Raw genomic sequence first — 17735 nt, 5'->3', positions numbered from 1 at the left:
AAGGAGTAAATCTGCTAATTTGATTAGCTCTTCTTTAGTCTTTGTAGGAGCGAAGATAACATCTGCTGGCAAGAATAAAAGAATAGCCGTTTTAGAAATGTTACAAAAGCACCATTTTGTGCATCGAGCTTAATCTCATAATGCAGGGGAAGGCTTTTTTTTTTTTTCAATCGTGGTCACATTGCATCCAAAAAACATTTAGTTGTTTTGGAAATTTGGGGGTCGGAAATTGCCTTTCTGAAACCAAAACCAGAAAAGCTAAAAATATATCTGAGTGTATGGCATTATGGCCAATAATAGTTTTAAAATCGCATCATAAAAAACTCTGTATGTAGGTAGATACTTAGAATGGTTGCTTCTCTCTTTCATGTTTCCATATACCTAAAATTTTATCTTCCCTCTCCCCATTTAATGTAACTATTTGGGATTTTTTTTTTTTTTTTTTTAGCAATTCACACTTAAGAGTTCGTTGTACATTGGTAAGCCATTCCTTTGACTCAGAATTATTGACCAACTTTTGAATTTTTTTGCTACCTAGGGCTTTTTAGTAAGGACCCCCCCCCCCCCCATTGTGTTTTACTGGAGATCAAAGCCCGGTGCTTTGCACTAGCTAGCCAGTGCTCCAGCACTGAGCTACATCCCCAGCCCTCTTAGACTTTTTATCTTCTCTTCAGGCAATTTTCAAAGTTGCCTTCCCATGCTGGCAAGACTATACAAGGACATGAATTTACTAGATTAGAAAATTTGGATTTCCTGGCCCAATCATGTTTGGAGCCTTCTTCTTCTTCTTTTTTTTTTTTTAATCTTCGAAGTGAAATTGTTTTGATTTCCTTCTGAAATAGCTCTAGCCTTGAAAATATTCTGGTTTGTTAAAATTTTGTATAAATTCTGTTTTCAGTTGCAATTCAGTAGTTCTCCTCTAAACGAAGAACATGTATTTTGACTTCTTAAAGGCTGTCTTATTTGGTACATGTTACTATGAATTTGCAAAACAGTTGACCTCCACATATTTTGCTGTGTGTTTTTAGTTAGATTTTTATTTCAAGCAACACCTATTATTCAGGCAAATGAAATTTGATAACCATTCATAGTGGATGAAGTAGTTCTGTTATTATAACACTATCTTAAATTCTTACAATAGTTGTTCATTTTAGGAAATACCTGTTGATTTTTTTCCTCTTATTACTTTAAAAACAGAATATTTGAACATTATTATATCATTGTCCATATTTAATGCACTAATGTGTTGAAGTATCTTGCCATAGGTGGTTTAAAGAATTTGTTGCAAGTCTTTTTGCTATTTTGGTGTGTTTTTTTGTGCTTTATTACTTTAAATTAGCACCCAGCTTCAGTTCTCTAATTTTGTTTAACTGTCAGTGGCTTTCCCCTGGCTTAAAGCATATATGTATGTGTGTGTGTGTGTAAACACACTTTTTCTTTTTTTTGGATCCGGTCGTGGGGGCTGAACTCTGGGCCTGGTCGCTGTCCCTCAGCTCTTCAGCTCAAGGCTAGCGCTTTACCACTTGAGCCACAGCGCCACTTCCGGTTTTTTCTGCTTATGTGGTGCTGAGGAATCGAACCCAGGGCCTCATGCATGCAAGGCAAGCACTCTCCCACTGAGCCAACTTCCCAGCCTACACACTTTTTCTTAATAGGAACTCACTGTATTTTTATTTCATTAGGACTTTATCATGAAACTTGTAGGTAATACTATCAATATTAAAGGAAAATGGCTATAACTGGAAATTGGTGCTTTTACCATGAAGGAAACGTGTGCATAGCTTTTTTTTTTTTCCCCCAGTCCTGGGGCTTGAACTCGGCCTGGGCACTGTTGAGCTTCTTTTGCTCAGCTAACACTCTACCATGTGAGCTACAGCACCACTTCTGGCTTTTCCTGCTTATGTGGTACTGAGGATTAGAACCTAGGGCTTCATGTATGCTAGGCAAGCACTCTTCCACTAAATCACATTCCTAGCCCTGTGCTTAGAGTGATGGTTTAAAATAACAATAAGAGTCTCATGGACTTTCCTGCTGGCTGGCATGGAGGCATTATCCTCAGATCTCAGCCTTCCAAGTAGCCATCGATGCCCAGCTCTAGTCCTCCACTTCTTGATCTATAAAATTAGAAGATTGAGCTATATTATCTGTTATCTGTATTTTGAACTCCAAAAGCCCACTTGTTTATACAAATTTAAATCATTACAGGTAAACACTGATAGTACTAGCAGAGATTGATTGATTTCCCAAGTAGTAGATAGTATATGTAGTTTAGTACTAACATAGTTAAAATTTTTTTGTCCCTGTGGTGATATATGTAATGAATGTATCCTGATTTAACATTGAATTTGGTAATATAGTCACTTACATTTTCCCCCCTCCCCTTTTTTTTTGTTTTGCAATTCAGGGAATAAACCCAAAGTGTATGCATGTTAGGTAGCACCTTATCTCCAATGCCTAGATTGTCTTAAGTTTTTTTAATGATTTAAGAATTTTAGAACTATCTGCATTATAAAACAAACATGTTGCCAACTCACTGTTTTTGTCTATACAAAACACTAAAGAAAAGGCACTGGATGGAAGACCATACTTGTCTTTTCTGGTACTTCAGAATATTAGCTTTTTACTTAATTCAACATTATGACATTTGTAAATCTCTTAGAGCTAGTCTTGATAGCACTCACACATAACCTGAGGCAGAAAGACGAGTTCCATGTCAATCTAAGCTACAGAGTTGATTTTGTCCCCCAAAAGCCAAAATTATGGATGGGCACAGTGGCTCACACCTCTAATTGTAATTTCAGCTACTTGGGAGGTGGAGATTGGGAGGATCACAGTTTAAGCCAAGCCCAGGCAAAAAGTTTGTGAGACTATCTCATCCAGTTAAGCTAGGCATGGTAGTGTGTCCATGTAACTTCAGCAATTTGGGAGGTGTACGAGGATCAAAATCTAGGCCAGCCAGGCAAAAACATAAGGTCCTATTTTAAAAGTAACTTGAAGCTGAAAGAGCTAGAGTGTGGCTTCAGTGGTAAAGTACTTAACTAGCAAGTATGAGGCCCCTGAGTTCAAACTCAAGTACTACCCTAAAGTATAAGTGTAATACCACTTGAGCTTCACCCCAAACACTATAAAAAATTTGGAGGGGGGCAGAACTGATACTTGAACTCAGGGCCTCATACTTGGTAGGCATGCTCTCTGCTGCTTGAGCCACTCTCCCAGCCCTTTTTTGCACTGGTTATTTTGAGATGCTAGGCTTCAGTCTGTACTACAGTCCTCTTATTTAATGCTTCATTGATACAGCTGAAATGACAAGTTGCTGAAATGACAAGTTGCACCACAATACCCACCATCTGTTGTGAACTTTTCTGCCTGGATTGGCCTGGGACCATGATCCTCTTGATCTCAGCCTCCTACATAATGGATGATAGGCCCACCAGGCCCAACTTTGGCTAACAAGGAGACTCAAACTTTTTGTGTAGGTTAGACACATACTTTACTCCTCCTAACCTCCGAAGGGATTATGTGAACCAGTGCATGTGGCCTTGAAATGATTTCAAAGCAGTCTGTTTCATTTCTCATTTGATCTCTCAGAATTGGAAGCCAGATAGGAATTTCAAAGTACTTTCTTTGACTCCTAAAGATCTGATACAGTTTTTTTAGTTTTTTTTTTGGAGGGGGGGGTCCAGTTGTGGGCCTGAACTCTGGGCCTGGGCGCTGTCCCTCAGCTCTTCAACTCAAGGCTAGCACTCTACCACTTGAGCCATAGTGCCACTTGTGGCTTTTTTCTTTTAGCTTATGTGGTGCTGAGGAATCGAACCCAGGGCCTCATGCATGCAAGACAAGTGCTCTACCACTGAACCACCTTCCCAGCCCCAAGATCTGATATAGTCTTAATAAATTTAACTTACATGATTATATTTAAAGGTAACAATCTGTACAAAAAAATAATCTGTATGAGAAATTTGTATGAGAAAATCCTGCCTTTCTTTTTTTTGGTCAGTCGTGGGGCTTGAACTCTGGGCCTGGTCACCGTCCCTTAGCTCTTCAGCTCAAGGCTAGCACTCTCATTTCTTTTTTTGGGGGGGGGGGGGGGGATCCAGTCGTGGGTCCTAAACTCTGAGCCTGAGCACTGTCCCTCAGCTCTTAAGCTCAAGGCTAGCGCTCTACCACTTGAGCCACAGCGCCACTTCTGGCTTTTTTCTTTTTGCTTATGTGGTGCTGAGGAATCGAACCCAGGGCCTCATGCATGCAAGGCAAGCGCTCTACCACCGAGCCACCTTCCCAGCCCTAGCACTCTCATTTCTTATCTCCAATAACCCACTAGGAAACCGGAAGTGCCTCTGTGGCTAGTAGTAGAATGCAAACCTTGAGCTGAAGAGCCCAGAGACAGCTCCTAGGCCCAGAGTTCAGGCCCCAAAATCAACCAAAAAAAAAAAGAAAAAAATAACAAAAGAGTCTCATAGACTTTGCTTCCCAGGCTGGTTTTGGACTGTGATCCTCAAATCTCAGCCTCCTGAGTAGCTAAGATTACAGGAGTAAGCCACCAGTGCATAGCTTGCCTTGGTTTCTTGTATAAAAAAAGAAGGAAACTGGGCTGGGAAGGTGGCTCAGTGGTGGAGCACTTGCCTTGCATGCATGAGGCCCTGGGTTCGATTCCTCAGTACCACATAAGCAGAAAAAAAAAAAGCCAGAAGTGGTCCTGTGGCTGAAGTGGCAGAGCACTGGCCTTGAGCAAAGAAGCTAAGGGACAGTGCTCAGGCCCTGAGTTCAACCCCCAGGACTGGCAAAAAAGAAAAAGAACGAAAAAGGCAAATGTGTTAACTGAAATAAGGTAGACTTGAGGAAGAACATAAATAGTGTGATTCCTTAGAAAATCAAAGTAAAAATTCAGCAAAATAAAACACCCAAATGGTACCCGATAGGAGTGTAATGAGATGGTGGTAAAGGAGAAAGAAGTAGACAAATAAAGAGAAGAGGGGGGCTGGGAAAGTACCTCAGTGGTAGAGTGCTTGGGTTGCATGCATGAGGCCCGGGTTCCATTCCTTAGCACCACATAAACAGAAAAGCCCGAAGTGACCCCAAGGCTCAAGTAGTAGAGCTGAGGGACAGTGCCCAGGCCCAGTGTTCAGGTCCCATGAATGACAAAAAATACAATAAAATGAAGAAGGGGAGAGTGTAGTCAATAATCCAATGTATATCCTACAAAATTAAGAACAGTGAGAGAAAGAGTGGGTAGGGGAGGATGGATGAAAATGTTGTAAGGGATGACTGATCAAGATACATTGTATTAATAAACTTCATTAAAGGCAACTCCTTTGTACATTTAAAGCAACATTGTACTACAAAGATAATAAAATGAAAAGAAGCAAACACGTAGTGCATCACAATAGGAAGATCTATGATGTGGCCTCTGCATTGGGGTAGACTAAGGATGAACTTCCTTAATATAGATCAATAATAGACTAAGACTGAACTTCCTCACCATAACCACATATTAGCAATACTCCATGCAAGAATCAGTACATAAAAGGGGAAAGGCCCTGGATTTTAATAGAAGATACTTTTGGGTTTTGTAATATAGTCCTAGTCCAGGTGGGTGCTTGAATGTTGAAGATAAAAAAAAAAAGTTTTGAGCCATGCCCTAGAGGCTGACACCTGTAATCCTAGCTACTCAGGAGGCTGAGATCTGAGGATCACAGTTCTAAGACAGCCTGGGCAGAAAAGTCTGTGAGACTCATCTCCAACTAACCACCAGAAAACCAGAAGTGGCACTATGGCTCAAAGTGGTAAAGTGCTAGCCTTGAGTGAAAAAGCTCAGGGACAGTGTCCAGCCTCTGAGTTCAAGCCTCATGGCCAAAAAAGTATTGAATTGTTAAACTTTACCAATAAGTTTATGCTAATGAGAATAAGATTCAAAGAAGGAACATTATTGAGCATTAACCCTGAGAGTAAAGTGAACCATACCTCCCGTCCAGTATTTTGCTGGCTAATTGCAAATGGAATCTCAGACTTTTCTGCTTGGGCTGGCTCCAAACTGTGGTCCTCCAGATCTCAGCTTCCTTAGTGGGTCCTCGGTGCTAGGATTGTAGGTATGTACCTCCAGACTAGAAATCATTCTTTTTGTTGTTGTTGTTGGCCAGTCCTAGGGCTTGAACTCAGGGGCCGGACACTGTCCCTGAGCTCCTTTTGCTCAGGGCTAGCACTCTGCCACTTAATCCACAGCGCCACTTTCAGCTTTTTTGTTTATGTGGTACTGAGGAATCGAACCCAAGGCTTCCTGCATGCTAGACAAACACTCTACCACTTTGCTACATTCCCAGCCCCATAATCATTCTTTTTAAAAGTCATTATGCCTAGCATCCATATCTGGCTGTAATCCTTGCTACTCAGGAGGCTAAGATCTGAGGATCACAATTTGAAGCCAATCTTGGGCAGGAATGTCTGAGAATTACCTTAAACCACTAAAAAGCCAGAAGTGGAGCTGTGGCAGATGCTAGCTTTGAGCATGGTTAAAATTTTCCTCAACAAACTAGTATGTATGAAATTGGTATTTTATAATCATTATGTTTAGTAAATCTCCTTTTAACACAATGAATATTCTCTAATCCATATTCTGATAAATTTTCTTTTTCAGTGTTGTCATTTTTAAATCCAATATATTTATATGATTCATTTATTTATTTTTTGGGTCCGGTCATGGGGCCTGAACTCTGGGCCTGGGTGCTGTCCCTCAGCTTTTCAGCTCAAGGCTAGCGCTCTACCACTTGAGCCACCCCACTTCCGGCTTTTTTCTTTTTGCTTATGTGGTGCTAAGGAATCGAACCCAGGGCCTCAGGCATGCAAGGCAAGCGCTCTACCACTGAGCCACCTTCCCAGCCCCATATTTATATGATTCAAAATTAAAAAGAAATTTAATTTTAAAAAAATCTTACTCTTCCTCTTTCCTAAGTACTCATTCCCATCAGATGCCTCTAAGAAAACTAATACACCTAAAAGATTTTTTTTTTTTTTTTTTTGCCAGTCGTGGACCTGAACTCTGGGCCTGAGCACTGTCCCTCAGCTCTTCAGCTCAAGGCTAGCGCTCTACTGCCTGAGCCACAGTGCCACTTCTGGCTTTTTCTGTTTATGTGGTGCTGAGGAATCAAATCCAGGGCCTCATGCATGCAAGGCAAGCACTCTACCACTGAGCCACCTCCCAGCCCTAAAAGATATTTTTATTAAGTTGTACAAAGGGATTTTAATTCTATAAGATTGAGTACAATGCATCTTGATCAATGTCACCCCTTCCATGTATTTCCCCATCCTAAGTCTACCCTCAAGTTATATAGTTCAATTTTGATATTGTACATTGAATATAATAATTTTTTGGGGGGGGTCCAGTTGTGGGGCCTGAATTCTGGGCCTGGGCGCTGTCCCTCAGATCTTCAGCTCAAGGCTAGCACACTACCACTTGAACCACAGCACACTTCTGGCTTTTTCTGCTTATGTGGTGCTGAGGAATCGAACCCAGGGCCTCATACATGCAAGGCAAGCGGTCTACCACTGAGCCACCTTCCCAGCCCCCTGTGAGACTTAATCTGTAATTAAATCACAGTAAAGGCCAGAAGTGTTGCTCATGTGGTAACCAGAGGAAAAGGAGCTCAAGGACAACACCCAGGCCCAGAATTCAAGCTGGAGGACTGGTGGGAGCGCGTGCACATGCGTACACGTAACACCCCCCTCCCCCCCCCCCAAACACACACACAAATTGCAGATGAGAGCCAGGCAGTGGTGGCTTACACCTGTAGTCCTAGCTACTTAGGAGGTGAGATCCAAGGGTTGCAGTTTGAAGCCAACACAAGCAGGAATGTCCACAAGATTCTTACCTCCAATCAACCACCAAAAAGGTAGAAGTCCAAGTGTGGCTCAAGTGATACACTACCAACCTTGAGTGAAGAAAGCTCAGGGAAAGTGCCTAAGTGCGTAGGCCCTGAGTTAATCCCCAGGACTGGTGTGCGAGTACACACCAGTATAATCCCAGGCTGAGAGTGGAGAATCATGAGTTCAAGGCCAGCCAGAACCACATGGTGAGACTGTTAAAAAACCTAAGCAAACCAAACGACAAAAATATGTGTATATGTATCTTCGTGTGTGTGTGTGTGTGTGTGTGTGTGTGTGTGTGTGTGTGTGATCTGTCAGTTTGGATGTGTGTGTGTGTGTGTGTGTGTGATCTGTCAGTTTGGATGCTATTTAAATACATTCTATTGTTTGCTGTTCACTTACCCTGTCATCCTTCACCAATTATTAGAATTCATCCCTTTGAGTCCTTAAAATAAATGCCTTGCCAGGAAAATGTCAAATAATAGGTATCTGAATGTATAGATAAAATGGCTACATACTATCTTGGTCATTGATTTGATAAATTAGCAAAAACTGTTGCTCATGAGCAGAAAGTAGCCTCCTAGCTGGATAAATTGGATCATACCTGAAACATCAGCTACTTGGAAATCAGAGACAGGGAATTGAGGTTAGCTTAGGTAAAAATTAGTGAGATGCTACAAAAATAGGTATGGCATGGTACCCCATGAATGTAATTCAAATTACCTAAGTGGCAGAGATGGGAGGATTTAGGTCCAAAACTGGCTCAGGCAAAGCATGAAAAAAAAAAAAAGAGTCCAGGAACTAGTGGCTCATGTTTGCAATCCTAGCTACTTAGGCAGCTAAGATCTGAGGATTAAGCCGGGCGCCGGTGGCTCAGGCCTGTACTTATAGCTATTCAGGAGGCTGAGATCTGAGGATCGAGGTTCAAAGCCAGCCCGGGCAGGAAAGTTCTTGAGACTCTTATCTCCAATAAACTGCTAGAAAACCGGAAGTGGTGTTATCTCCAATAAACTGCTAGAAAACCGGAAGTGTTGCTGTGGCTTAAGCTTAGAGCGCTCACTTTGAGCTGAAGAGCACAGGGACAGCGTCCAAGCCCAGAGTTCAAGCCCTACTTCCTACAAAAATAAAATCTGAGGATTGTAATTTGAAGCCAGCACAGGCAAGAAGGTCCATGAGACTCTTATAACTGGAGAGTTAACCACCAAAAAGCTAGAAGTTGAAGTGTGGCTCAAGTGTTAGAGTGCCAACCTTGAGTGAAGAAAGTTCAGAGATGGTACCCAGGCCCTGAATTCAAACCCTATGACAAACCAGAAAAAAAAGTAGCCCCCAAAGTAGCCTCATATATAAAACTTAATGTTTTCCTTTGACTTCTACCATGTTACTATTATGAAATATTTCAGTCTGTATAAATGAGTAGTTTTTAGTGTTGTTTAGAAATTTTATGGTTTTCTGTTTAAGTTTTATACTTTAATCAAATCTCTTTGGTTTGTTTTCTAGGAACAAGAAGATTGGATCAGTTGTCCTTGGTGGTGTTTTGCTTTGTTTTGTTTTTTTCTTCGATTTAAAGGTAATGTTCCTGTTCAGTTAGCTAGTCATACAGACTCAATATGGCTTTCTGCTTGCACTGGTACTCTACATTCAGTTGATAAAATAAAAATTTATTTATTTATTTATTTTTGCCGGTTGTGGGGCTTGAACTCAGGGCCTGGGCACTGTCCCTGAGCTTGTTTTGCTCAAGGCTAGCACTCTACCACTTGAGCCACAGTGCCACCTCTGGCTTTTTGTGTTTATGTGGTATTTAGAAATCAAACCTAGGGCTTTATACATGTTAAACAAGCATTCTACCCGTAAGCCACATTCCCAGCTACAATAGGAATTTATTCTATTATAATGATTAAGCCTTATCTTTCTTTTTTTGGGGGGGGTGGAGGTGTCCAGTCATGGGGCTTGAACTCTGAGCCTGGGCGCTATCCCTCAGCTCTTCAGCTCAAGGCTAGCACTCTTCTACTTGAGCCACAGCACCACTTCTGGCTTTTTTCTTTTTGCTTATGTGGTGCATGCAAGGCAAGCGCTCTACCACTGAGCCACCTTCCCAGCCCCAGCCTTATCTTTCAAGTCTTCCATTTTCCTCAAAAAGAAAAAAGGCAAATTTATCTCTCAAAAAGCTTTAGCATTCTACGTGATTTACGTCATAGAAATAAATATCAAAGTAGCTGCTGGCTCCATTGGTTGTATTTACTCCACAGAATTCACAGAATTGTCTTTTTAGATACAAAAGCTTATGCTGTCTGAGATTGCTCTTTGAGACCGCTTGCCTAAAACTGTTTTACTCACAGATTGAATACTGGAACCATGGGAATAAAGGTTCAGCGTCCTCGATGTTTTTTTGACATTGCCATTAACAATCAACCTGGTAAGACTATTAATATTCCAGATTAATATTTATAAATTAGTACTTAAAGCTTACAGAAAGTAAAACAGTTGTCTTCTTTTTCAGCTGGAAGAGTTGTATTTGAATTATTTTCTGATGTGTGCCCCAAAACATGTGAGAACTTCCGTTGCCTTTGTACAGGTTTGTTCACATTTTCAATTGCCATAATAATTCTGTGGTGGTATTTATCTATGGTTCTTAACACTTGGTCTGAGCCAGATAGATTAAGAGTTTGAGGTTAGCTTGGGCTACATAGCAAGACCTTTCTCCAGAAAACAACACAAAAAAAGTGTATGTATATTGGAGATTTTATTTGAGATTGATTTTTATACTCTTCAATGAAATATGGATTTAATCTTAAGGCAGTAAAAAAATACTTTTTTAAAGAAGTCTGAAATTCAAGAAACAACACATTTTACAAAACAAAGCTTTTGTAATTAATATTACTTTTTTGAATTTTTATCTTCTAAATAGCCAACTCATGCTTTTTTCTACAGGTGAAAAGGGGACAGGGAAATCAACTCAGAAGCCATTACATTATAAGAGTTGCCTCTTTCACAGAGTTGTCAAGGATTTCATGGTTCAGGGTGGTGACTTCAGTGAAGGTAAGACTTTATAAAAGCAAACCATATGTTTATGTTCTTTCTTAAATAGCAAACGTTTTGTTTTGTTTTGTTTTTGGTGGGGGCTTGACCTCAGGGTTTGGTCACTGTCCTTGAGCTTTTTTGCTCAAAAGGCTAGTGCTCTACCACATTGAGCCATAACACCACTTAGGTTTTTCTAGTGGTAATTGGAGATAGGAGTCTCCCAGACTTTGCTGCCCAGGCTGGCTTTGCATCCTCAGATTTAATAGCTAGGATTGCAGCATGCCACCAGTACTTAACACAAACATCTTAAATTTGGAAAAGTTCTTAGAAATCTTAGTTTGGTTTTTTTCCCCAATTCCATTTAGTCTTTTGTCAAACACTTAGGAAAACTCAGAAATGTACAAAAGTAGAAAGCACATAGAAAATAATTTCATACCCCTGTCACCTGGATCTGGTATGAATGAGTGAACCCAGGACTTTGTGTTTATTAGGCAAGGACACTACTACTAAATTACACAGTCTAGTCTTTACCTATAATTTCCTATTATAAAAAATACTGGGGCTGGGAAGGTAGCTCAGTAGTAGATTGCTTGCCTTGCATGCGTGAGGTCCTGGGTTCAATTCCTCAGTACCACATAAGCGGAAAAGGCTGTAAGTGGTGCTGTTGCTCAAGTGGTAGAGGCGCTAGCCTTGAGCTGAAGAGCTTAGGGACAGTGCCCAGGCCCAGAGTTCAGGCCCCACAACCAGCAAAAAAAAAAAATACTGAAACTGCATTTTTAAAGATATTGTGAAAAATGTCACTAATAACTGTTTAAAAAGACTTGCATAGACATCTGAAGCCCTTTTTCCCACAGATCCTAATAGGCTTGTTACAGTCTTACAGTATCACAGAGGAAAGAAAGTAATTTGAGATTTTGTCATTATTGATACTGTTAATATCTTATATTTTGCTATGAGCATTTATTATTGATTCGCAATCATTCAAGCACCTGCTGTGTAAAAAGTACTGATTTGCTAGCACCTTTAGAAAACGATCTTGAGTTCTAAGAGTGTATGTTTTTCATTCTTAGGAAATGGACGAGGAGGAGAATCTATTTATGGAGGATTTTTTGAAGGTAAAAATGTTTATATTATGCTGTTGATTTTATTTATATCTTTATTAAATTAGAAATACTATGGATTAAATTGTATTCTAATATCCACTGCCTTCTGAATGTTAATTTTCTTAAGTTTTTTATTAAACTTTGTGTGTATGCCAGTCCTGGGGCTTGAACTCTGGTCATTGTGTTGTCCCTGAGATTTTGTTGAAGGCTAGCACTCTACCACTTGAGCCACAGTTCTACTTCCTAGCTTTTTGGTGATTAGTTGGAGATAAGAGTCTAGACTTTCTTGTCTGGGCTGGCATTGAACCCTTGACTCTCAGATCTCAGTCTCTAGAGTAGCAAGAATTACACAGGTGTGAGCTATTGGGCCCAGCCTATATTACGTTTTTGTTGGTGGTGGTGTTAGTGGGGCTTGAACCTTTTGCCTGGGCACTGTCCTTGAGCTTTTTTGCTTAAGGTTAGCACTCTACTCCTTTGATCCATAGCACCACTTCCAGTTTTCTGGATATAAGAGTCTCACAAACTTTCCTGCCGAGGCCAGCTTTGAACTGCGATCCTCAGATCTCAGTCTCCTGAGTAGCAAGGATTACAGGAGTGAGCCACTGGTACCTGGCTTGTGTTAGATTTTTTTTTTTATTAATATAAAATTGGGTTTACCTTGCCCCATTTAGAATGGCTATAATCAAGAACTCTAATAACAACAGATGTTGGAGGGGATGTGGACAGAAGGGAACCCTACTGCATTGTTGGTGGGAGTGTAAACTTGTTCAGCCACTTTGGAAAGCAGTATGGAGGTCCCTCAAAAGATTCCACATAGAAGCCGGGCACTGGTGGCGCATGCCTACAATCCTGGCTACTGAGGAGGCTGAGATCTGAGGATCCTGGTTCAAAGCCAGCCAGGGCAGGGAAGTCCATGAGACTCTTATCTCCAATAAACCACTAGAAAACCGGAAGTGGTGCTGTGGCTTAAGTGGTAGAGCGCTCGCCTTGAGCTGAAGAGCTGAGGGACAGCGCCCAAACCTAGAGTTCAAGACACCCGTCCTCCCCCCACATAGGCTTCACATAGAGCTCCCCTGTGACCCAGCAATCCCACTTTTGGGCATTTACCTAAATGATCACAAACAAGACCATACTAAAGCTACCAGCACAACTATGTTGATTGCAGCATTATTTATCATAGCTAAGATATGGAACCAACCTAGATGTCCTTTAGTAGATGAATAGATCGAGAAAATGTGAGTATATATATCTATATAGACATATAGATATATATACATATACACACAATGGAATTCTGTGCCCCATCAGAAAGAATGACATTGCCCCATTTGTTAGGAAATGGAAAGACTTGGAAAAAATTATATTAAGTGAAGTAAGCCAGGCCCAAAGAAACATAGGTCCCATGGTTTCCCTTATTTGCAATAACTAGTATATGTCTGAGACAAGCAGAAAAGGTCAGATAAGTTGATGTTAAGTGAAATGAAACCCAAGATAAAGACTCAAGTGGTTTTTCTTTCTTGCTATTGTTTCTAACATATTTATAAGGTGATTTTTCTGTTGGTTTGTATGTCCCTCCCCCACAGTATAACATACCCTGTTTTCACTCTATTTGATGTTGGTATAATTTGGGGAGGGGAAAGGAAAAACCAAATTGTTTACATAGTTGGAAAAGTGGCTCTGCCTTGCATTCCTGAGGCCCTCAGCATCACCTAAGCAGAAAAAAAGCCGGAAGTGGTGCTGTGGCCCAAGTGGTAGAGTGCTAGCCTTGAGCTGAAAAGCTGAGGGACAGCGCCCAGGCCCTGAATTTAGGCCCCATGACCAACAAAAAACAACAACAAATTGTTTACATAGGAGTACAGGTGGACCCATTGAAACAATGAAATGTACAAGATACTATGTCGAAAACTGAACTTTACAACTTTGACTAGGAGTGGGAAGAGTGTAGTGGAGATGGGAGGGCAGGGATGTTAAGGGATAAACAAAGGAGGAGGCAACAATGCTTGATAAGAAATGAACTCATTAACTTGCTCATGTAATTATAACCCCTCTACCGTATTTTCACAATAAAAAAACTTACAATAAAAAATTGGGTTTTAGGAAATTATACATTGTATTGATTAGTATTTGAAAAGTTCCTGCTCTGTTCTAAACTCTCAGAAGTGCTCAATCTTATTCTTTATTAAAGAAATTTAGGGCTGGAATGTAGCTTAGTGATAGAGTGTTTGCCTAGAGTGCATGAAGCCCTGGGTTTGATTCCTCAGCACCACATAAACAGAAAAGGCCAGAAATGACCCCATGGCTCAAGTGGTAGAGTGCTAGCCTTGAGCAAAAGAAGCTCAGAGACAGTGCCCAGGCCCTCTGAGTTCAAGCCCCAGGACCAGTAGAGAGAGAAAGGGAGAGGGAAAGAGAAAGAAGAAAAGAGAAGAGAGAAGGAAAGAAATTTAACAGTATTTCTTAGTAAAAAAAACAACACTTTTTTTTTTTGGGGGGGGGGGGGTCCAGTCGTGGGGCCTGAACTCTGGGCCTGAGTGCTGTCCCTCAGCTCTTCAGCTCAAGGCTAGTGCTCTACCACTTGAGCCACAGCGCCACTTCTGGCTTTTTTCTTTTTGCTTATGTGGTGCTGATGAATCGAACCCAGGGCCTCAGGCATGCAAGGCAAGCTCTCTACCACTGAGCCACCTTCCCAGCCCCAAAACAACACATTTTGGAAGGGTGTGGCTTTGTGTATGCACACGAGTGCATGCATACAGTATTGGGACTTGAATTCAGGTCCTTGTTCTGTCACTTGGCTTTTTCAGTCCAAGGGTGCATGATGCTCTTCCACTTGAGCCATACCTCTACTCCCAGCTTATTTTCACTAATTAGGATGTAAGAGTCTTACTGACTTTTCTGCCCAAGCTGGCATTGAAACAGGATCCTCAGATCTCAGCTTTCTGAGTAGCTAGGATTGTAGGCCTGAGCCACCAGTGCCTGGCAAGACCTCATATTCTTGCTTAACGTTTTTTGCTCAAGGCTAGCACACTTTGGAGTCACAGCTCCACTTCCAGTTTTCTGGTGGTTAAACGGAAATAAAAGTCTGGTGGATTTTCCTGCCCAGCCTATAAACCTCAATCCTCAGTAGCTAGGATTACAGATGTGAGGCACCAGGCCCCTGTTTTGCCCTTTTGGTTTTATTCATTGTTGTTGTTTAATTGTTACTAGAAAGGTGATTACAGCAGGGTAACAGTTACGTAAGTCAGGTAAAGAGTATATTTCTTTTTGAACAATGTTACCCCTTCCTTTGTGTTCTCCTAGTTTTTCCTCCCATATCTACCTTCAAATTGTACAGTTCATTCTAAACATATTGTCTAATTTTGAGTACCACTGCTGCATTTGTTTACTCTTTGTCCCTCCACCTCTGTGATCCCCCCTTTGCCCTCCCAAAGACAGATAAATAAACGACCAAAAAGAAAACAAAAACAATAAAGAAAAACCTCCTCCTTGTTTCCATTTCCTCTTGTTTTTATACAGTGCTGGGAATTGAACCCAATACCTTATACATTGTATACATTGTAGTGAAGGAAGAAATAGAAATTGTTAAATGTTTTGGAATGTGAATATAGCTCATTGGTATAGTATATGTAAAGCAATAGGTTCAAACTTCAGCACTCAAAAGAATAAGGTAAAAATATTTAATCTAAAATGAAGGTAGAACCCAGGAGCAAGTGGATCAGATCATACTTGTAATCCTAGCTATTCAGGAGGCTGAGATCTGAGAATTCTGGTTCCAAGCTGGAAATCCTTGGAACTTATCGCCAATTAATTAGCAAAATTAGAAGTGGAGGTATGGTCCAAGAGGTGGAGCACCATTGGGCGCTGGTGACTTAAGCTTGTAATCCTAGCTACTCAGGAGGTTGAGATCTGAGGATCCCAGTTCAAAGCCAGACCAGGTAGGAAAATCCATGAGATTCTTACCTCCAATAAACCACCAGAAAACCAGAAGTGGCGCTGTGACTCAAGTGGTAGAACACTCAAGCTGAAGAGTTCAGGGATAGCAGGCCCAGAGTTCAAGCCTCACAACTGACAAAAAACAAAAACAAAAAACCCCCAAGAGGTAGAGCACCAGCTTTGAGCAGAAAAAGTTAAGCAAGAGCATGAGGCCTGAGTTCAAACCCCAATACCAGCACAAATATAAGTAAATAAATAAATATGCTTGAGGAAGTTGACTAATTTGATTCTCTTCCTTCTGACCTAACCTTCTTATTTAAGTTGTGCTTGACACTAAAGAATAATACTTCCAGTTGATACAGTGCTACATATCTATAATCCTAACACTTGGAAAACTGAGAGAAGTTAGGATTTCAAGGCCTGTGTTACCTAAATAAAATGCATGATCTTTTTTATTCAAATAATGTAACTGAAAACTTTGCTTCTCTATATAGATGAGAGTTTTGCTGTTAAACACAACAAAGAATTTCTCTTGTCAATGGCTAACAGAGGGAAGGATACAAATGGTTCACAGTTCTTCATGTAAGTATTTGTGATCTGAGGGTTTTAAATACCCTATTCTTTTCCACAAAGGAGATTGTTTAATGAGGAGGAGCAAAGAATTGAATTATTGAAGTTTTACAGAGATTTGTCAGGAGGACCTAAGAACAAATTAAAGGCATTTGTCTTGGCCAAATTCTGACAGTTTTAGCTTAAAAATTATTATTAGAGGGCTGGGAAGGTGGCTCAGTGGTAGAGTGCTTGCCTTGCATGCATGAGTCTTGGGTTTGATTCCTTAGCACCAAATAAGCAAAAAGAAAAAAGCTGGAAGTGGCGCTGTGGCTCAAGTGGTAGAGCGCTAGCCTTGAGCTGAAGAGCTTAGGGACAGCGCCCAGGCCCAGAGTTCAGGCCCCACGACCGGACCCAAAAAAAAAAAAAAAGAAAAAGAAAAAGCCAGAAATGGCACTGTGGCTCAAGTGGTAGAGTGCTAGCATTGAGCTGAAGAGCTCAGGGACAGTGCCCAGGCCCAGAGTTCAAGCCCCACGACCCACAAAAAATACACACACACACACACACACACACACACACACACACACACACATATATGTATATATATTATTAGATTATAATAAAAAATAGTCACATAGGGCTGGGAAGTTGGCTCAGTGGTAGAGCGCTTGCCTTGCATGCCTGAGGCCCTGGGTTCAATTCCTCAGCACCACATAAGCAAAAAGAAAAAAGCCGGAAGTGGCGCTGTGGCTCAAGTGGTAGAGCGCTAGCCTTGAGCTGAAGAGCTGAGGGAGGGACAGAGTTCAGGCCCCACGACCGGACCCCAAAAAAAAAAAAATAGTCACATACACACCTTATTTTTAATTTAACTTTCTGTAATTATCAGCCATGGTCTGATTGTGTGTGTGTGTGTGTATGTGTATGTGTGTGTGTGTTGGGACTTAAACTCAGGGCTTGGGTGTGTGTGTCTGTGTGTGTGTCTGTGTGTTGGGACTTAAACTCAGGGCTTGGGTGTGCGTGTGTGTGTGTGTGTGTGTGTGTGTGTGTTGGGACTTAAACTCAGGGCTTGGGTGTGTACTGTTGCACTTCAGCTTTTGGTGGTTAATTGAAGCTAAGAGTTTTATGGGCTTCCTGCTGGGGCTGGCTTTAAATCATAGCTCTCAGATTTCAGCCTCTTAAATTGCTACAGTTATGGGTCTGAGCTTTTTTGTTCAAAGCTGATGCTTTATTACTTCATCCATAGCTCACTTCTGGCTTTTTGGTGGTTAATTTGAGATAAGA

The 17735-nt window shown here is 41.1% G+C and overlaps 1 protein-coding gene across 2 annotated transcripts in view; it reads left to right on the top strand.

The window, feature by feature from the left end:
* Nucleotides 1–17735, top strand: part of Ppig (peptidylprolyl isomerase G) — a 45679-nt gene that overhangs the window by 885 nt on the left and 27059 nt on the right. For both annotated transcript variants that reach the window (XM_042694109.1, XM_042694110.1), the window contains exons 2-7: nucleotides 9355–9424; nucleotides 10194–10270; nucleotides 10355–10429; nucleotides 10786–10893; nucleotides 11946–11990; nucleotides 16400–16487. In XM_042694109.1, the coding sequence (XP_042550043.1) occupies nucleotides 10210–10270; nucleotides 10355–10429; nucleotides 10786–10893; nucleotides 11946–11990; nucleotides 16400–16487 (377 nt within the window). In that variant the 5' untranslated portion in view covers nucleotides 9355–9424; nucleotides 10194–10209. The remainder of the gene's footprint in view (nucleotides 1–9354; nucleotides 9425–10193; nucleotides 10271–10354; nucleotides 10430–10785; nucleotides 10894–11945; nucleotides 11991–16399; nucleotides 16488–17735) is intronic.

The sequence above is a fragment of the Dipodomys spectabilis genome, unplaced genomic scaffold (genome assembly GCF_019054845.1).
Source record: "Dipodomys spectabilis isolate Male_0828 unplaced genomic scaffold, ASM1905484v1 ptg000174l, whole genome shotgun sequence".
NCBI classification, from domain to species: Eukaryota; Metazoa; Chordata; class Mammalia; order Rodentia; family Heteromyidae; genus Dipodomys; species Dipodomys spectabilis.
Note: the sequence above shows the minus strand (reverse complement) of the source record. Positions and strands in the feature narration are given on the sequence as shown.